General features: G+C 30.1%; 2 protein-coding genes across 4 annotated transcripts in view; both read right to left on the bottom strand.

Moving 5' to 3' along the window:
• Positions 1-17930, bottom strand: part of LOC127701473 (zinc finger protein 507-like) — a 323989-nt gene that overhangs the window by 89410 nt on the left and 216649 nt on the right. The gene's annotated exons all lie outside the window — the stretch shown is intronic.
• LOC127701505 (phagosome assembly factor 1-like) overlaps positions 1-17930 on the bottom strand; it is a 54500-nt gene that overhangs the window by 3562 nt on the left and 33008 nt on the right. The window contains exons 5-12 of the mRNA XM_052205396.1: positions 11929-12008; positions 8826-8905; positions 7816-7919; positions 6028-6140; positions 4446-4522; positions 2683-2823; positions 368-450; positions 50-164 (exon numbers count right to left, since the gene is read on the bottom strand). Coding sequence (XP_052061356.1) covers positions 50-164; positions 368-450; positions 2683-2823; positions 4446-4522; positions 6028-6140; positions 7816-7919; positions 8826-8905; positions 11929-12008 — 793 coding nt within the window. The remainder of the gene's footprint in view (positions 1-49; positions 165-367; positions 451-2682; positions 2824-4445; positions 4523-6027; positions 6141-7815; positions 7920-8825; positions 8906-11928; positions 12009-17930) is intronic.

The following is a 17930-nucleotide window of genomic DNA, read 5'->3' as shown; positions in this document are numbered from 1 at the left end:
AACAAGTACTTTTATATAAGCTGTACATGTAACAATATTTGTAGCTTACTTTAGAATAAGCTGTAATAACCCTAACTTCTTCATCATCACTTTCTCCTGTCTGTATCAGTTTTGGTTTGGTGTTCTCTACCATCACAGGAATCTTACACTCACATCTATAGTACCTACAAACAGGTATATACTGTGTGTACACACATATTCATTTTAAAATACATAACCAAAGAAAACATATTTGCTAGAATATTTTCTAATACTTGTTAAAGTTTAATTAAAGATCATCCAAGTTCAAAATCTACTTTGCATAAAGTAATGTCTATTGACGGAAAATAATGTTGATTTTGCAAAAACATATAAAATTGAAACTTACATATTAAAATTATAATGGCCCGGGAAATTAGTGTGTAGAATAAACTTCTTTACTTGATGTGTATTGGCATCCAAAAGAATGTCCTGAAATAAAATGTATCTAGATTATTTTGTTTATTGAGATATTTATAGTATATATTTAAAGCAGTCTATCCATTTTTGTTTGTGCGAAAATTACTACGAGTTATCATCCATTTAAAATTTTAGATTCACATAAATGCATTTGTTATCTTTCATAAAAAGTTGGAAAAATCAGTCCAAATACCATTATCCAACCCTGGGTTTAGACCTCAGGTTATATGACTGTCTTTGGATGATATCCAGACTGATATATGGAAAATGGTGTGTAACAATCTATTTTTAATACACCTATTTTTCTAAATACTTAATTTTACACATTATTACATTTTCTGCAATAAATGTTTATAGTTCAGTTTCAAATTTACTACTCAGTGGAATTTTTTGTCATGCTTGCCATTTCTTTTTTTTTATCATTATGATTTTAAAATACCGGTACACAAAATTCTTGTGTGTGTGTTGTTTTTTTTTATAAACAATATGTGCAATATAAAGGGTGAATGGCAGGTCTGGTCCTAAATATGTGAATGGCAGCATATCAGATGGTGAGCATTTAATTCAAATATTGATTGCACACTAGTCCTGCATATTTCTGAATATATTTCCATCTAAAACATCAATCACTAGCAGAAGTAAAGGAGTAGTCCCAAAGGATTGAAATTGGCTCTCAGATTTACATTATTTTCAAATTTCTGGTCAAAATACTTCAAATTTTACATAGAAAAAACTGTGATATCACTATGAATACAAAATAATTTCTTTGTGGCACATAAATTAAATTTTTCAACAAGCATTCTGAGAGTATTGCATGGCAATACATAGTCCCCTACCGGGTAAAAATTCATTATACTGGAACAAAAAGCTAACTTGTTCTATAACTTGTCATGGTGTAAACAAAAAGAAAATATCAAGTCAATATCTTCAAGCATGACTAAAAACAGTGTGGAAAACTGATTACTGTGGATTCATTTATTTTAGTGGGTACCAATTTTCGTGGATTAAGGAAAACTTGCATATTCGTGGATATCTAATTTCGTGGTTTTGCTGAAGTCTGCATACAAACTTACAGAAAATGTGTCATTCGTTGAACATTAAATTTCGTGGTTCACCAATACCACCGAAATCCACGAAATTTGGTATCCAACGAATAATAATGAATCCACAGTAAATGAGTGAATTTTTCAAGTCCAAGGACCATAACTCTGCACAAAATTATCAGACCGAAACAAAATTTCAAACTTGATCTGTATAACTTGTCATGATAAAACTATATACCAATTATCAATCAAGATCTTCAAGCATGATGAAAAAAAGTGTGGAAAACACTTTAACATTAGATATGATTAATAGTTCTCTAAAATTAGATATGATGTAATACAGAGTATATCTATTTTCAAATTATAATCAAATATAATTAATAGTTCCAAATATTTTTTCTTTTATTTGTCACAAACTAATATAGATTTGTAACTTATCTATAAAATGTCAACAATTTTTATCTACACAATGTAATGTAATATATACATTAATAAAAATAGATTATTATCTAATTAAAGGATTTCACTTCATAATTTTTTTTATATGTATATAGCATTCAGAAAATTAGTTTATACAAAATAACAAACAAACCTGCCAAAAAATTCTTTAAATAATTTACCAAAGAATGTCTTTTAAAAATGAGTTATCTCCCTTTGTACAGAAATATGGTTTAACATAGTACTCTAACATTAGATATGGTCCACAACTCTGGACTAAATCATCAGACCAGAACAAAATTCGAACTTGATCTATAACTTGTCATGGCAAAACTATATACCAAATATCAAATCAATATCTTCAAGAACGAAGAAAAAAGGTGTGGAAAACTGATTGCCGGACTGACCGATGGACAGACGGACAGACAGACGGACAGACGGACAGACAGACGGACAGAGTGCAAACCTAAAGTCCCCTTCGACTTCGTCAGTAGGGGACTAATAAGTAAAGACCCTTTAATCATGCATTATTTGTGTTGTATTATCAGTTTTGGTCCAATCTTTTCATAATTTATTACAGTATTCAGCATATTTAACTTTGGCTGTTAAATAGTTGTGTCTAGGGATTCTATATAAACATTAGCACTTTTTGGTTACAGAACATTGGATCAAGGGTTCGTGGCCAAGGTTATCCTATGGCTTTTTCGGAATCAGCTGAGTAGTAAATCTCTCAGAATTTTTTTAAACCTGTACCAATACTTACAACACCAAGCGTAAAATAATTAAAGAAATAATCGGAACATTGAGATCGTATCCGCTTGTGAACATAAGGGGAATGAATCTTCATTTTATCTTCTGCTTTATAGTACACTTTTCCAGGACAACCTAAGGCACTAATAACATCCTATAAAGAAAATGAAATCATGTAAATATATAAATATATTGTATTTATTAAGATAAAAAATGTGAAGAAAGTCATAAACTGATATGTGTATTTTCAGGTAATATAAAAATCCTAATTAATCTTAAACAAGCTTATTTTTTTCCTTTTTGATTTACACGTAAATATTTTGTGAACATGACTTAACCCATACTTTTACCTATTTAAGCAGTTTTGTATTACAACAGAAAAACAGAAAGATTTTTACTATTTTGTTGCAAGTGTTTAATTCTATCTTATTCTTTTAAGAGCAATTTAAAAAAATAAATGGGGAATGTGTCCATGGACACAGATGATGCCCCCACTTGCATATAACGTTATAAAGAGACATAACTCAAGAACTGTAAAAGTGAGGCTACCCAAATTTGTACTTGATCTGAGTTTTGTGGTAATAAGAATTGTGTATAAGTTTCATAACATTTGGTTGACAAGTTAGAGAACGGAAACGAAACTTTCAGCAATTTTTCCATTTGTAAAGGGGCATAACTCTAGAACGGTAAAAGTGAGGCCACCAAAATTCAAACTAGATCTGTGTTTTGTGGTAATAAGCATTGTGTATAAGTTTCATAACATTTGGTTGAGGCAGAGTAAAGTTAAAGAATGGAAACAAATTTTGGGACGTACGTACGGACAGACGGACAGATGGACAAGGGTAAAACTTAATGCCCCTCTGCTACGGCAGGGGCATAAAAAATGTTGTATGAAAGTAAAATTGCTCTGATGGAACTTAAATAGGTGAATCAGTTACAAGAAGCAAACAGTTTTATCTGTGTGTTATTTTTTTCTATACATGCACAAAATATACCTAGGTATATGCCATATGTTAAGGATCTGACTGGGGGTTTACAGAAAAGAGAATAATGAACCCAAAAAAATAAGAATAGATAAAACTGGGCCAATAAAATAGAGAATACATAATAATATAGTGCTAAAATATAAAGAATAGAGAATTTTATACAAACACAATAAAGACTAGAGAATAGTAGGCAAAAAAAATATGGGATAGAGAATACTAGGCAAATAAAATAAAGAATAGAGAAATAAACTTGTAAGAGTACAGAAACAACCCCTTATATTGAGACCCTCATATGTTCAAATAGCTCTTGACAAAAATTGAAATTGAAATTTAAATTGCCAGTTGCAAAGCAATTAGTTAACACTTCTATGAGTTTGTGTGAAGTACTTTTGAGATTTTTCAAACATCATTATACTTATTTGAGTTAATACAATTTCCACAGCATTATCATCTTTTTAATTGTATACTTTGCAGATATCTAAAAAATAACTCTAGAACGGTTAAAGTGATGCCACCAAAATTCAAACTTGATCTGTGTTTTTGGTAACAAGCATTGTGTATAAGTTTCATAACATTTGGTTGAGGCAAACTAAAGTTAGAGAACGGAAACCAACTTTGGGACATATGTACAGACGAACGTACGTACAGACGTACCTACTGACATACAGACGGACAAGGGTAAAACTTAATGCCCCCATCTGCTACGGCGAGGGCATAAAAAAAGGTGCACCATAAATACTACTTTCTTAGTAGCATTATTTGATGCTACATAAGCTTTACAAATTATTACCTGACTGGAATCACCAAACTGTACTATTCTTTCTACAATCTTTTTTCTTGGGTCTATTAATTTACCAGGACCATTTCCTGAAATAAAATATTGTTCTATTGACTTAATCTTATCTACACATTGTTATGCTAAGTACACATACTACAATTCATTCAGCTGTTGACCAAATTTGAAGCCAATCTGTTCAGTTGTATTGAAGAAATGGGTGACTAAATTTTTAAGTTAGTACAACAAATTAAAAAATTTAAAGTATTAGCAAAAAGGAAGTAGGTATCTGACTGATAAGAAAAGACTTCAAGTGCAAACACACAACTACTCATCCCTATTAAGCTGCTGACCACATATGAACATGTTCAGTTGTTTCTGAGAAAAAGTCTGACAAAAAATATTTGTTGGACGGAGAGACCAATGGACAAACATATGAATAGATTGATGGACAAACTGATTGCAATATAGCCTCCACTCCTAAAATAGAGTTTCATAAAAAAAAAAAAAACCACTCGATTTATCTATATAATGTAAATAAAAATCAATATTTTTCTCTACATATTAGTCAACTACATTTTTAGGACTCTTTATTCTTTTTAACCTCATTAATCAGCCCAAAACTCCAACATTAATGAAATTTACATTAAGGTTTCAATTCTTGTAAATATTGATGTTAAGCATTGTGAGTTTTTAGTCCAATCTAGGTCTATAAAAACAAGTATGTACAGTACACCATCTCTAAAGTTGGTACTTATTAAATTTGCAATTATGGTGATAAATAAATCTATTGAACTATTTCCAAGATTTATGTAAGAGTTTTTATTATCAAACATGACATACACATGTATTCCCTAAACACAGAGGCAAATCTTTGATTGATTGATTGTTGATGTTTAACACAATATCCAGTACTCTTGGCTATATCCTGGCGGTTACTTTTTATTGGTGGAGAAAGCCAGAGTTCTTAAAGAGAACCACAGATTTTCGGCAGGAAAACTGGCAATCCTAGTCAATTAAGATTGTAGTCAAACACACCTGCCATGTGCGGAGTTTGAACTCACAACCTCAGTGTTGACAGGCTAGTGATTTCTGTAGATCAACCACTTAGACTATTTAGCCACCGACACACCCAGGACATCTTTGATAGTTCTTTGTTTATTCACTACTTACTGTGGATTCATTATTATTCGTGGAATACCAATTTTTGTGGATTTTGTGGGAATAGGTTAAACACAAATTTGAATGTTCAATGAAGTACACATTTTCTAAAGGCTTGTATACAGATTTTGGCAAATCCATGAAATCAAATATCCCAGAAAGAATGTTTTCCTCAATCCACTAAAATTGGTATCCATGAAAATAAAATAAATCCACAGTATCTAAATTTATTGTGATTTAGAGCTTGACACATAGTTTAAGCATTGTTTATTGCTAAAGATCATATGTAGACTGTTACTGAACCTCTAGCTTCCTTTTGGATTTTTTTGTTATCAGGTTGCTGCCTCATTGACATATACCTAAGTTCCCTTTTATTCCTAATATGAATAACACATCTGCTGTAGATCTATAAGACAAAAGCAAATACTATACAAACCTTCAGTTACTAACAAGAACTTTAATCCTTTTGTCACATTTCTTTCCCTCAATACTTCTAAACAATCTAAATAACAATTACCATGGAAACAAAGAATGGGCAGTGGAGGTGCTCTGAAATAAAAAGAATCAAGCAATTAGCAATAAGGATGTTTTAAGTTGTTTATTCCCTAATAAACTATATGTTCCTGCAAGACAACCTTGTCTGCAATTTTCATTCTTTAGGTTATTAGTTTTCACAGAATGACTTTCTGTCTTTAATACATACTTTATTTTACATTATGTTCTTATAAGATGTCCAATAGCATTTCTATCACAATACTCCATAAGTGATAACTTTCCATGTATTGGTGAAAATCTTTCAATATCTTATCAAAATTTTGCAATAACATAAATGGTACGAATTTTTCTGCACCAGATGCGCATTTCGACAATCAATGTCTCTTCAGTGATGCTCAAGGCCAAAATGTTTGAAAATCCAAAGCTTATTAAAAAGATGGAAGAGCTATAGACCAAAAAGGACCAAAAAGTAAGCCAAAGTCAGGCAAGGAATCAGAGCTTTGCATGAGGGAGATACATTCCTTAATTTAAAATAATAACCAAAATTTTGCTACTTTCCTCTAAAGATTGATAATACTGATAGGAAGATAAAATATTTTACTTTGTACAAAAAAATCTCATTTTCCACATCCCCTTTTTCATCATTTTTGTCGAGCCTTCGACTTTAGTCGAAAAAGCGAGACATAGCGATCCTACATTCGGTCAGCGTCGTCAGCGGCGTCCACAAATATTCACTCTGTGGTTAAAGTTTTTGAAATTTTAGTAACTTTCTTAAACTATCCTGGATTTCTACCAAACTTGGACAGAAGCTTGTTTATGATCAAAAGCTAGTATCTAGAAGGAAATTTTGTTAAAATTTTGTACCTGTTTATCCGTATTTTACTGATAAATGGACTAAGTTTTTCTTCCAGTTATCATTAAATACAGTCTGCAGTTAAAGTTTTTAAAACATTTATAAGATTCATAAACTATCCTTGATTTATACCAAACTTTGACAGAAGCTTCTTACAATCAAAAGATAGTATCTAAAGGAATATTTTTATTGATTTTTTTCCTCATTTTTGTTGAGCCTGCGATTAACAGCAAAAGTAGGCGAGACACTGGGTTCCATGGAACCCTTACGAATTTTAACTATAAGTACTGTAGTTGTTTGTCTTTTAACAAAATCAACTAATTGTCAAAATATGGTTTGTTTACACAACATAAAATGCTAAATGCCAGATTCCTTATGTTATTTTTTGCTTATTTTTTCATTTGTAAGTTTATTGTAAGGACTGTTTAAATATATTTATAATTCATCTGCAAAAATAACAATTAAAACAACATAAATGGGTTCCAACTAAAAATTTATGTCAGAGGAAGATTTCCTATTTTGAAGTTTGACATCTTTGCAGATTGCTACTGATGATAAGATGAAGTAAATAGATTGGATGCTACACTGAAAAACAGTGCAATTTGATTGTATTTTTCAATGATAATATATAAACATGTTCTCAAGGTTTTTCTTTATCAAAATTAAAATATATATATCTATTCATATATAGAAAAGCTCCATAATGTAATCTAGTTTGCATTCCTATATATGAAGTATAACACAATTTGTTTTATTTCCACAACAACAACAAAATCCTAACCACATTTTCTGTCTGTTGTCTAAACATGAAAATACAGGTAAAACTAACATTTAACAGCAAAGGCTTTTTTCAATACGTCAAAAAAACTAACTTACTTTGTATCAACTAAACTACTTCCTGTATATATACACATCCTAGATACAACTGGGGAGGAACCATTTGGAAACTGTAATGATCCTAAACCATGGGCATATTTAGGCTGAAAAAAAAAATTATGCTGCTTTCATTGTAAACATATTTACATGAAGACATAGAGGTAGATACTTTTTTTATTATCCACATTGATAAACTTCTGGACAAAAATTACAACAAAATTAATTCCCTCAAAATAATGTCAAGGAACAATGAAGAAGAACAACTTACAATTATGATGTAACAAATTTTACTGAAGTTTAATGGGAATATGCATTATGTTGTAGAATAGAAGTGCAAAATTACAAAAAATGTGGTAGAATTTTTCTACACAACAGTTGTCGTGCTAAGCATACCCCTTCTTGTAACTTATAATATTGGAAAACTGGAAGTTAGTATCTTACAAATCTGAAAAGTGCTTACACTGAATAACCCTTCCCAGACAAAAATTCTGATATTTATAAACCACATGTTGATTAAAATTGTCATTTGTGATTTCCTGTGAAATCTATAGATCATAATTAAGTTTTTCATATCATCATAATAGAAATAGATCATTTATATACTACTCCCAATAATTAAAACAGTAGGTTTGATTAGGCCACAATATGAAGCCTCTTTCTATCTTAAATTTCAAATTGGGATTTAAAGGTCATTATGACCTTTGAATCAAAATTAAAACAATGAGTAAATGGAAGATATATTTTTTTTTTGTATATGAATCAATATCTCAGTGTTCTTGAAATGACATCAAAATTGGCATGAATTTCAATTTTCCAACAAAATCTCTGTCTCAATGAGGTTTTAACCCAGACCTTCTCAATCCAAAAAACATCAAGCAATTAAATATAAACAATCAAACTGATTTTCTTGCTAGTTTTGCAAAAGAGAGATAACATTATATTTTTCTTATGCAACATTTATAAAAACAAAGAAAGAAAAGAAAATTGAACATACTTAAATGCAAACTTACCTCAAACTTGGATTCTATTGGGAAATCAAAAGATAATCCTCTAAAATTCAAGACAAATAATTGCTTCTCAGAATTGTAAACTGTGAAAAGAAAACATTACATAAATTTTTGAGTTTGAGTTATCTTTCTTTATCCATGATATTCAATTTGCATTTATCGGTAACTGATTCAATATTTAAAATAGAAAAATAAGCTAGAATTATAATCTAAAAATATGTACAATGCACATTTTGTGTCTAAGAAAAAATAGGCTGCAATTGGAAGTTCAAAGGTTTACAATATTTTTTCAAAACTTTCAATATTTTGTTTTTTTGGGAATAGGTGATTTGATAACATAAAAAAAACAAGGTTCAACAAATAATGGATTGAGGGTAGAATAAGGTCATGAAAAATTCTTAGCACAAAATTTCAGTCAAAGTATATCCCCACTTGTTATTTGACATTAGCCAACAAATTCCATGCTCGGTGTAAAAAACAAAAAAAGTATTGTCAAACAGGAAGTGACTGCCTGGCAGATCTAAAAATCGCTTACACAGTACAACTAATCATCATAAAGATCAAAACCAATTATCATATGATTCCTTATTACAGTAGCTGGGGAGAAATATGCGACAAAAAAATATTCTATCAGTACATCTACTTCATTTGAACTTTAGTGGATAGTTGTCTCATTGAATAGGCAATAATACCACATGACCTTATTCTTTTATTATATAAACTCAAAGTATTGTCAAAAAGAAATCTGATATTCGCTAACAAAGTACTACTCATCATAATAAAGTTCCAGACCAAATATCACATATTACAGAAGCTGTGTAACATGAATCAAAAGTTACGGACAGGTGGACTGAGAGACAGACAGACAAGTTGATGCAATAAACCACCCACTCTTTGAGTTGGGATATAATATCAAAATTGAATTAACACCAAATTTTCATTTCAAACCAGAAAAGAATTTATTCAGTTAAATTGGTAATATAAAAGAAGAAGAGAAATGGCTACATAAAAAAATGTATCCTGGTCAAACCTCCTCCTCTTGTTAGTAAGGCCAGGTTTAATACAAACCACTCTTCAGCTCTGTAAAGGACTGAATTACATGTGCATGTTTTATAAATAATGAATATATCAATCAGATGGCAAATTAACTATTGATTCGTTATGTAAATAAGTAAAGTTTAATTATGATTGCTTTTTTTTTTAACTGAAAATTCCATTTTTCATTAACTTTTAAATAGTTTTCATATAGAAATATTTCCCGCCTATGTGTGTAAGAAATGATGCAATCCAAAAGGCATAGTTTTAACATCCACTAAATGAATACACATCATTGTATCCCGCCTGGCTGTACTGTTGAACTGTGAGCCATGATCCCAGGCTACTATCAATGTACCACCATCTTCAGTTGCAATTGTCAAAGGGGAGAAAAAAAGTGCCTATTGATAGTCAACTATTTCAAGATATTCTTTTACTTTATTTAAGGTACCAATATTATTCCTTTTATTATTCCCTCATCTTTTAGCAAAGTACTTGTCAATAATTGCAAAATAAACTGCATTATTTACATAATTTCTAGTTAACAAAGAACTTGTTCACTATGTTAACTGATTAATAATATTCTAGCTATAATGACACTCTTTAGGGGTCAAATCAATATGAAGATAGGAGTAAAAAAACAGTTGTTCATGGGCTATTAAAAAAAACTTAGTGCTCATAAGAATTTGTAAAATAAAACTTGCATGTTCTTCAACATGAAAATTCTTAATAAACAAATGTACGGGTAGCTTACGGTCTTTGCAATTCTAAAAGTCATTAGACAAGAGACAATTCATAAATTTATTGAACGGAACCTTCTGTCCTCCAGCACTATAATCTCGATCAATGACTTTTGATGAATACAATTAACCATCAATATTGTCTACATAAAGAAACAATATTCTTTTTATGTTTTCAAATGATTCTTTCTTTGGAAACAAACGTCTAATATGAATGAATGGTTACCGACTCACCGTCATATCAATAACATAGTATGAATCTTCCAGGCAAGATTACCCAAAATACCCAACATCTAACATGAATAAAATAAAACTATTGAGTAAACAAACTAATGCCTTAAAGATGAATGCAGGTTCATCAACAAACCAAAGATTGCTATTTACTGTACAATTTCTTAAATTGTGAATTGGCTCTCAGAATAAATGTCTGCTGCTAAATATACTGTGTATTCATAATTACTTGTTGAATACCAGTTTTTATTGGATATACCGGTAGGTAAAGCAGGAATCTAAATAACAAAGTACAAACTTTTCCATAGGTTGTATGCAAACTTTGGCAAAACCATAAAATCAAACATCCACAAAAAAATACAAGTTTTCCTCAATCCACAAAAAGCCCATTTACAAGCAATATATGGTGGCATGCCCAGAAGCTGCTATAGTAGAAAGTGCTACATTTTCAATTTACAAGAAAAGAAAACAATTTTGTCTATTTTTTGCAAGCATAAAATTCTTTTTGAAATCCTGAACTCCTAAGCATGTTTGTTTTGTGATTATGAAAGGATTCATTCACGCAATAATCTAAATATTTCCTAAAGACCTTCAGAACTCCTATAAAAGGTACATGTACTTTGACAATATTTAAAGCTATGAAAACCTTCAGAACTCCTATAAAAGGTACTTTAGACAATATTATTAAGCTATCAAGACCTTTATAACTCCTATAAAAGGTACTTTTTACTACATATTAAGCTATCAAGACCTTCAGGACTCCTACAAAAAGGTACTTTGACAATATTTAAAGCTATGAAAACCTTCAGAACTCCTATAAAAGGTACTTTTTACTACATATTAAGCTATCAAGACCTTCAGGACTCCTACAAAAAGGTACCTTTTTCAATATTTCAAGCTATGAAGACCTTCAGATCTATAAAAGGTACTTTGACAATATATAAAGTTATCAAGACCTTCAGGACTCCTATAAAAGTTACTTTTACAATATTTCAAGCTAAAAAGGCCAACAGAACTCATATAAAAGGTACTTTGTCAATATTTGAAGGTATTTATGTTTGACAATAATCTCCTACAAAATAAAATAATTTACACCATACCTCCAGGGTGAGTTGCTCCAAAGGACTGGTCTATCTGCTCTATAGTAGGTTGTACTTGTGGGGAGCTGAAGTGGACTCCACTGAAAAAAGAAACATTTTGTTAAGATTAATGGTGTAACAAGAAAAACATCAATGCTTGTTGTGTGAATATATCAATACATAATAAGTGCTTTGCTGAAACACCATGGGTAATCAACTTAATAAGATGAACAATATTTCAGGGACATAAAAATGATGGCAGACCTTTCCAACACCTTTTATTATAGTTCCTTTAAAGGAATTCATAACAATCTTTAAAAATAAATTGCAGTCTGCCGACAAGACCTCTCATAAACTTTGAGGAATCTGCGAGTTTAGAAAATGAATACATAATATCAATAATCTCAATATTAATGAGATTAAAGATGTTTCAATTAAAAGGTACAATGCAATTTTCGAAAGATGATCTTAAACACAATGCTACAGTGAAAAAAGAGTCAATTACAAATATATTCAAATTTAAGATTTTTTTCAAACGGGAGGCTTTAAGGTGTAAAGAATTTAGTTGCTAGAAAGCACCTCACACAATCAAAAATTAGTGCTCATAAATTAGCTACTGAGCACGATTGTGATAAAAAGATTGACAAAGATAAAAGAATTTGATTTTGTTTTTCTTTACATTCAATTGAAGATGAAATTCATTTTCTTATGGAATATCCAGCATTCAAACTACAACAACAAGTTATGTTAGATTCTGCTTAAATAAAATGCTTTCATTCAAAAATCTGGATACAGACAACAGATTTTGGCTTCTTGTGAATATGAAGAAATATGCAACACTGTGGCTTTGATTTGTTAGTAAGAAAACAACTGCTTAAATTAACATCATATTCTCTATGGTTGTAGCCTGTTGTCTATTTCTCCCATGAAGAGAAATATTTCTCGTATCATACTGCTAGGAGTGTGATACGAAAAAATGAGTATAATTTGATTGGCTTATCCAGCATCATGAGATGATATTGTAACATTTCCATTGGCTATTGGTCAGGTCATTGATGAATTTCAAATGTTAAGAAGATAAACATTTCACTCATGGCAACAGATATATGTGATTTTTTTCAATAATATACAAAACACTCATATTTTCATCTGAAAATCTTATTTTTATCACAATTCTATTACATTCTGAAGTGTATAAACAATTTATAAAATGTCTAATGTTTAAGTTTAATGCTGTTCCTACTAGTATGCCAGTGCAAAAGACTATTCAACGATTCACAGAATTTTTGATTTTACACAATGATAACATTGACCATAAGAGAAATAGGTTTAACAACTTGTGAGAATTGGATATTGTTTGATATCAACTCTCGTTATTTAATTTAAATAGTAATAATAAACTCACACAAGGCTCGTTCATTATTATATTGAAATTAAATAAATAGAGTTGATATCAAGCGATATTCCATTCTCACTCGATAAGAAACCTATAGTTATCATTATTATTCTCATTATTGTTTTTTAACTTATGGATATTTCATCTCATTATATGTAACATGCCCTTTATGGCCCAATGATCGATTTACTAATACTAAAGTATTCTTATTTGTATTGTGTAACCAAGAACCTTCAAAAAAGTTATATCTAAAACAAGAGGCTGTCAAAACGACAGTAAGCCTGATTTTTAAAAGGTTTTCATATTTATTACGACTGGTTAAGCAATAAGGTGAGAACCTATCAAACAATGCATTTTAAAGAATTGGCAAAACCATTCATAAGTTATTGCACGGATACAACTAGAGCCACTATCCAAACCGCTCGACCGTCCACCTGCATTTAACCAAAAATCATATCCACTTTCTGTGGATAAACCTGGTTAAATATTTCAACTTGCAAGCTCTTTTATACAGGTCACTTTAGAAAATGTATACTCCCGACCCCCATTTTCCCCCTCCCCAAAACCCTAAACATTAGTTATCTTAAATAATTAGTAACTCAATAAAAATAGTTTGCCATCAAAAACAATATAACAGTTATCTTTTGGTTATCTTTGACTTAAAAAAATACATACTTTGTCATGGAGACCCCCTATAATATATTTGAATTTTTTGTTTAAAATGCTTACTTTGTCACCAAGACCCCCTATAACAGTAATCTTTAAAGATTTGTAACTAAGTAAAAATGCAAAGCCTGCCACCAAAACCCTTTAAGGTAAGGGAATCTATGCTGAATCTAACACCTGTCAGACTCTTCAATTTCCGTGACATACAAATAAAAAATATCTATTTCCCAAGAAAGCATTAAAGTTAACAATTCCAACACACTGTAAATTTGTGTATATCATAAAATTTATTTATAGCTTATTTATACACGCAACTTTTGTTTATCTGAATGCCTTCTATTTTATAGTAACAATATAAGGAAATAATCATTGATTAAGCTATATTAATCAAAACAACAGTGCATGTTACTAAATATAGAATATATTTATAGCAAATTCCCTTGGTACTGATCAGCGGGAATCCTTTTTAATGTACTAAAATAATCCTTTTACTTAAGAATAACTATTTTTATCATCGTGTGGGAAATGTCTTTGGCCTTCTTAGCTGTTAAATACCTTTCTTCTTCTGTAAACAAGGGAATACATATATATGTGTTTTATGTTTTACTTGATACATTAAAAAAGACCTTAAACAAGGAGTTATTTGAATCTGGAATCATTTTGAATTCTGGAAAATTGAAAAGTAATGTATGATGAAAACTAACCCAACTAAATAAGGTTAGCCATGCACGCATGGCTAAGGTTAATTTTATTTTCACTGATATTTCAGTATGAACTAACTAACCCCTCTTAGCCATGCATGGCTAACACTCCAAAATTGGGTTAGTTTTCTCATACATTTCTTATCAGTTTTCCAGAATTCAAAATTATTGCAGATTCAAATAATTCCTTGTTCTTACAAAAACATTTGATTGGAGATTTCATGACTATTTATGTTCATGTTTGTATCCTTACAGTTCCTCATAATCAATCATTATTTTTATTAGTTTATTAATAACTTCGATCTTATAAATATTGCCTTTCTAGTCTACAACTTACTGCAATTAAAAATGGTGGGTTTAATTCACATGGCTTTCTATAAATTTTGGTATAGGTTGTACTTGGTAAATAAAGTTGATTCACAAACCATGCATCTTTTTGGGAGATACTTAATATTCATAGATTTTTTGTTTTGTTTACCTACTGTTCTCCATGTTTCATCTCATAGAGACACAACTTGAGAAGTTTACAGTTGGAAAAGCAATCAATTTTAACACTTTATGACATTGTCAAAATTTTAGACCAATCTTATTCAGAAAATGAGTCTGTTCTTAGGTATTTTAGATCCCAATTTTTTTCTTTACATGTTATGATAAATATGAAATAATTGAAGAATGCCACATCAAAGTTTAGAGAGAAAATCAAAAGTTTTTTTTTCTATGTGCATTTCTATAGTAACAAGTAAGTTGTCTAATCTTCTTCTTCAAATTTGAATATCTTACAATTTGGTGACTGTCTACATGCTATGTAAACTTTTATAGAAATTCCAAAAGTAACCAAGTTATATTTTATGCCCAACAGTTATGCTATACTTCTTGAACGTAACAACAATTCAAAATTTCCAATGTTTCTCTTCAAACAGACCAAAATGAGTCAGGAAGCCTAACAAATTTTTAGAAAAAAATTCAAAGGTGGATCATAACTGTATCCAAGTTTGAGCTTTCTAAAAAGCTGTGGACTGCTTAGCTCTATCCTAATTTAAGGTAATATGTGTGCATGTGGTTGTTGATTTAGTATTGGAAATGTGGTATTTTTATGATTGATATAAAATGGATGTCTTATACTTGGAATATCAATTTTTGTATATCTATTAAGATGAACTTTTCTGAAATTTTAAACTGGCTGTTCAGTGTTAAGTTGTCAATGTGTTTTTGTGGAGTGTGGTTTTCCAGTTCTTTTAGCTGGTCATTGACTTGCTATTTTGATTGCTAGTTCTGTATATAATTTATTAAGATATATATGAATGTTTAGGTATGTTGATTAAGAGTAACATGATTTCGAGTGATGAAGACAATAACAATTAAAACCAAGGAGTAAACAAAGACTTGTACAACCAAAAGATATTTACAACCGTTACAATGAATAAGAAACAGCAATAAATATTTAGTTTCAGTGAAAATGATGTTGTTCTACTTTAAGAGTGTGCAATACACCCATGCTTTTAAAATTTTGTTCACTTTACTTGTTGAAAATTAAAACATTAATTTACAAATAGACATGACTCTGGAGGTGTGCCTCTCTGGAGGTGTGCCTATAATGGCAGAAGTTATAAAATACAGATAATGCATTTTTGTAAACATTGTATAGGAACATTGTTTAGCAAAACAAATCGTGCATATTGCAGATTAACAAAGCAAATAAACACGTATTAATAATTGATATTTCAATATTGAATTTCAGTGTGCAATATATGCATAATAAAACGAACATGAATTAATGACATTTGATCGGAACTGAAATACACATAGTTAAAATTTTCCGGCATTTGATGAGGTCTTATTCTAAGACGAGAAAAGTCTGATATTCTTTATCTCATTTTAGCCAATAGCTGTTGCTGTATCTCAGCCGCATCATAAAGCAACCAATCAGAATCTATATGTGATAAGTAATTATTTCAAGATGGCGTGTATATCGACTGAAACTAATAGCTCATCCGTCATGCAAAGCAAATATTCCCCTAAAAGGGCCTCTTCCTTCATATCAGGACTTCAGATATTACTATGCAGTTATTGTTCCTAATCTGTCAAATCTACTAGAAGTAACATTTATTTATAAATATTCTATTTTAGAAATTTTGTATTAATAAATCAATATTCAAAAGACATTTTTATCAATTTTATACTCACTTTGTTGTATTTTCAAAATACTTACAAATATTGCAATAAAATTTAGAATTTGCAGTATTAGTATCAATAATGAGACCTTATTATTTGTGATTTGTGCTATTTTCAATCAATTACTCCTGAGAGTGACAAAAAAGAATAAAATAATCAACGATGTTTTGAACTTTCATGATTTACTTTGTGGTCAACAGATTCAGAAGAATCCAAATCCTTTAGGATATTGCACAATATACATGTACTGTTATTTCATGTAAAATTCATAGGTCAGCATAAAAATAATCTGTATTCATAAAAATATATCTAATTAACATGTAAAATTAGTTTTGATTTACTAATCAATATCAGGATTGAATAATAAGAAAATAAAATCAATCAATTAAGAAATAAATAATAAGTAATAGTTTTGTAAGAGTAAGACTGAAAAATACATGACTACTGTATCCATGCTGGTGACTATCTTCAGCATGAATGAAAATGCAGCACTAATAAAACAAGGAACCACCTCCCGACAGCCTAATCCTGTAACTCATAAAACTTACTTGTTTAGAAACAATTGTGCTGTTCTCAATAAGTCTGACACAATGTCAACAAAAAAAGGCAAAACTACTAAGGAGAAGGGGGCATTAAGGACCGGTTTTGGCCCAAGAAAATAAAATGTTTGACAACTATTTCAAATTGGCACATAATGTTTGGAAATGCATAGAGTCAAGAAATATAAATGAAAAACATACGATTTTTTATCTGATGACATCACAATTACGTCATAATATGTACCGTTTTTATGAAGACAATGTAAAATACAGAATTTATAGAGTTTTCCATCATTATTTGCATTGTGGAAATATCGTGCGCAGCAAAGAAACAACAAACGAATTTAAGAGAAGTTTTATGATATCAATTGACATAATCTGATTATCTATAAAGTTGTTTATTTGGTGCGCACATACTTTTCTAATCTAAATATACTTAAAATTTGATGAAAAACAACGAAAATCAAGAAATATTACAAAATATACAAATTTTGTCTTGGTTTGTAGCCATGGTAACTCGTTAAATGTGATATTTGTTTTTATTTTCTG

The sequence above is a fragment of the Mytilus californianus genome, unplaced genomic scaffold (genome assembly GCF_021869535.1).
Source record: "Mytilus californianus isolate M0D057914Y unplaced genomic scaffold, xbMytCali1.0.p SCAF_5, whole genome shotgun sequence".
Classification (NCBI taxonomy): Eukaryota; Metazoa; Mollusca; class Bivalvia; order Mytilida; family Mytilidae; genus Mytilus; species Mytilus californianus.
This window is presented reverse-complemented; position numbering and strand designations above follow the sequence as displayed.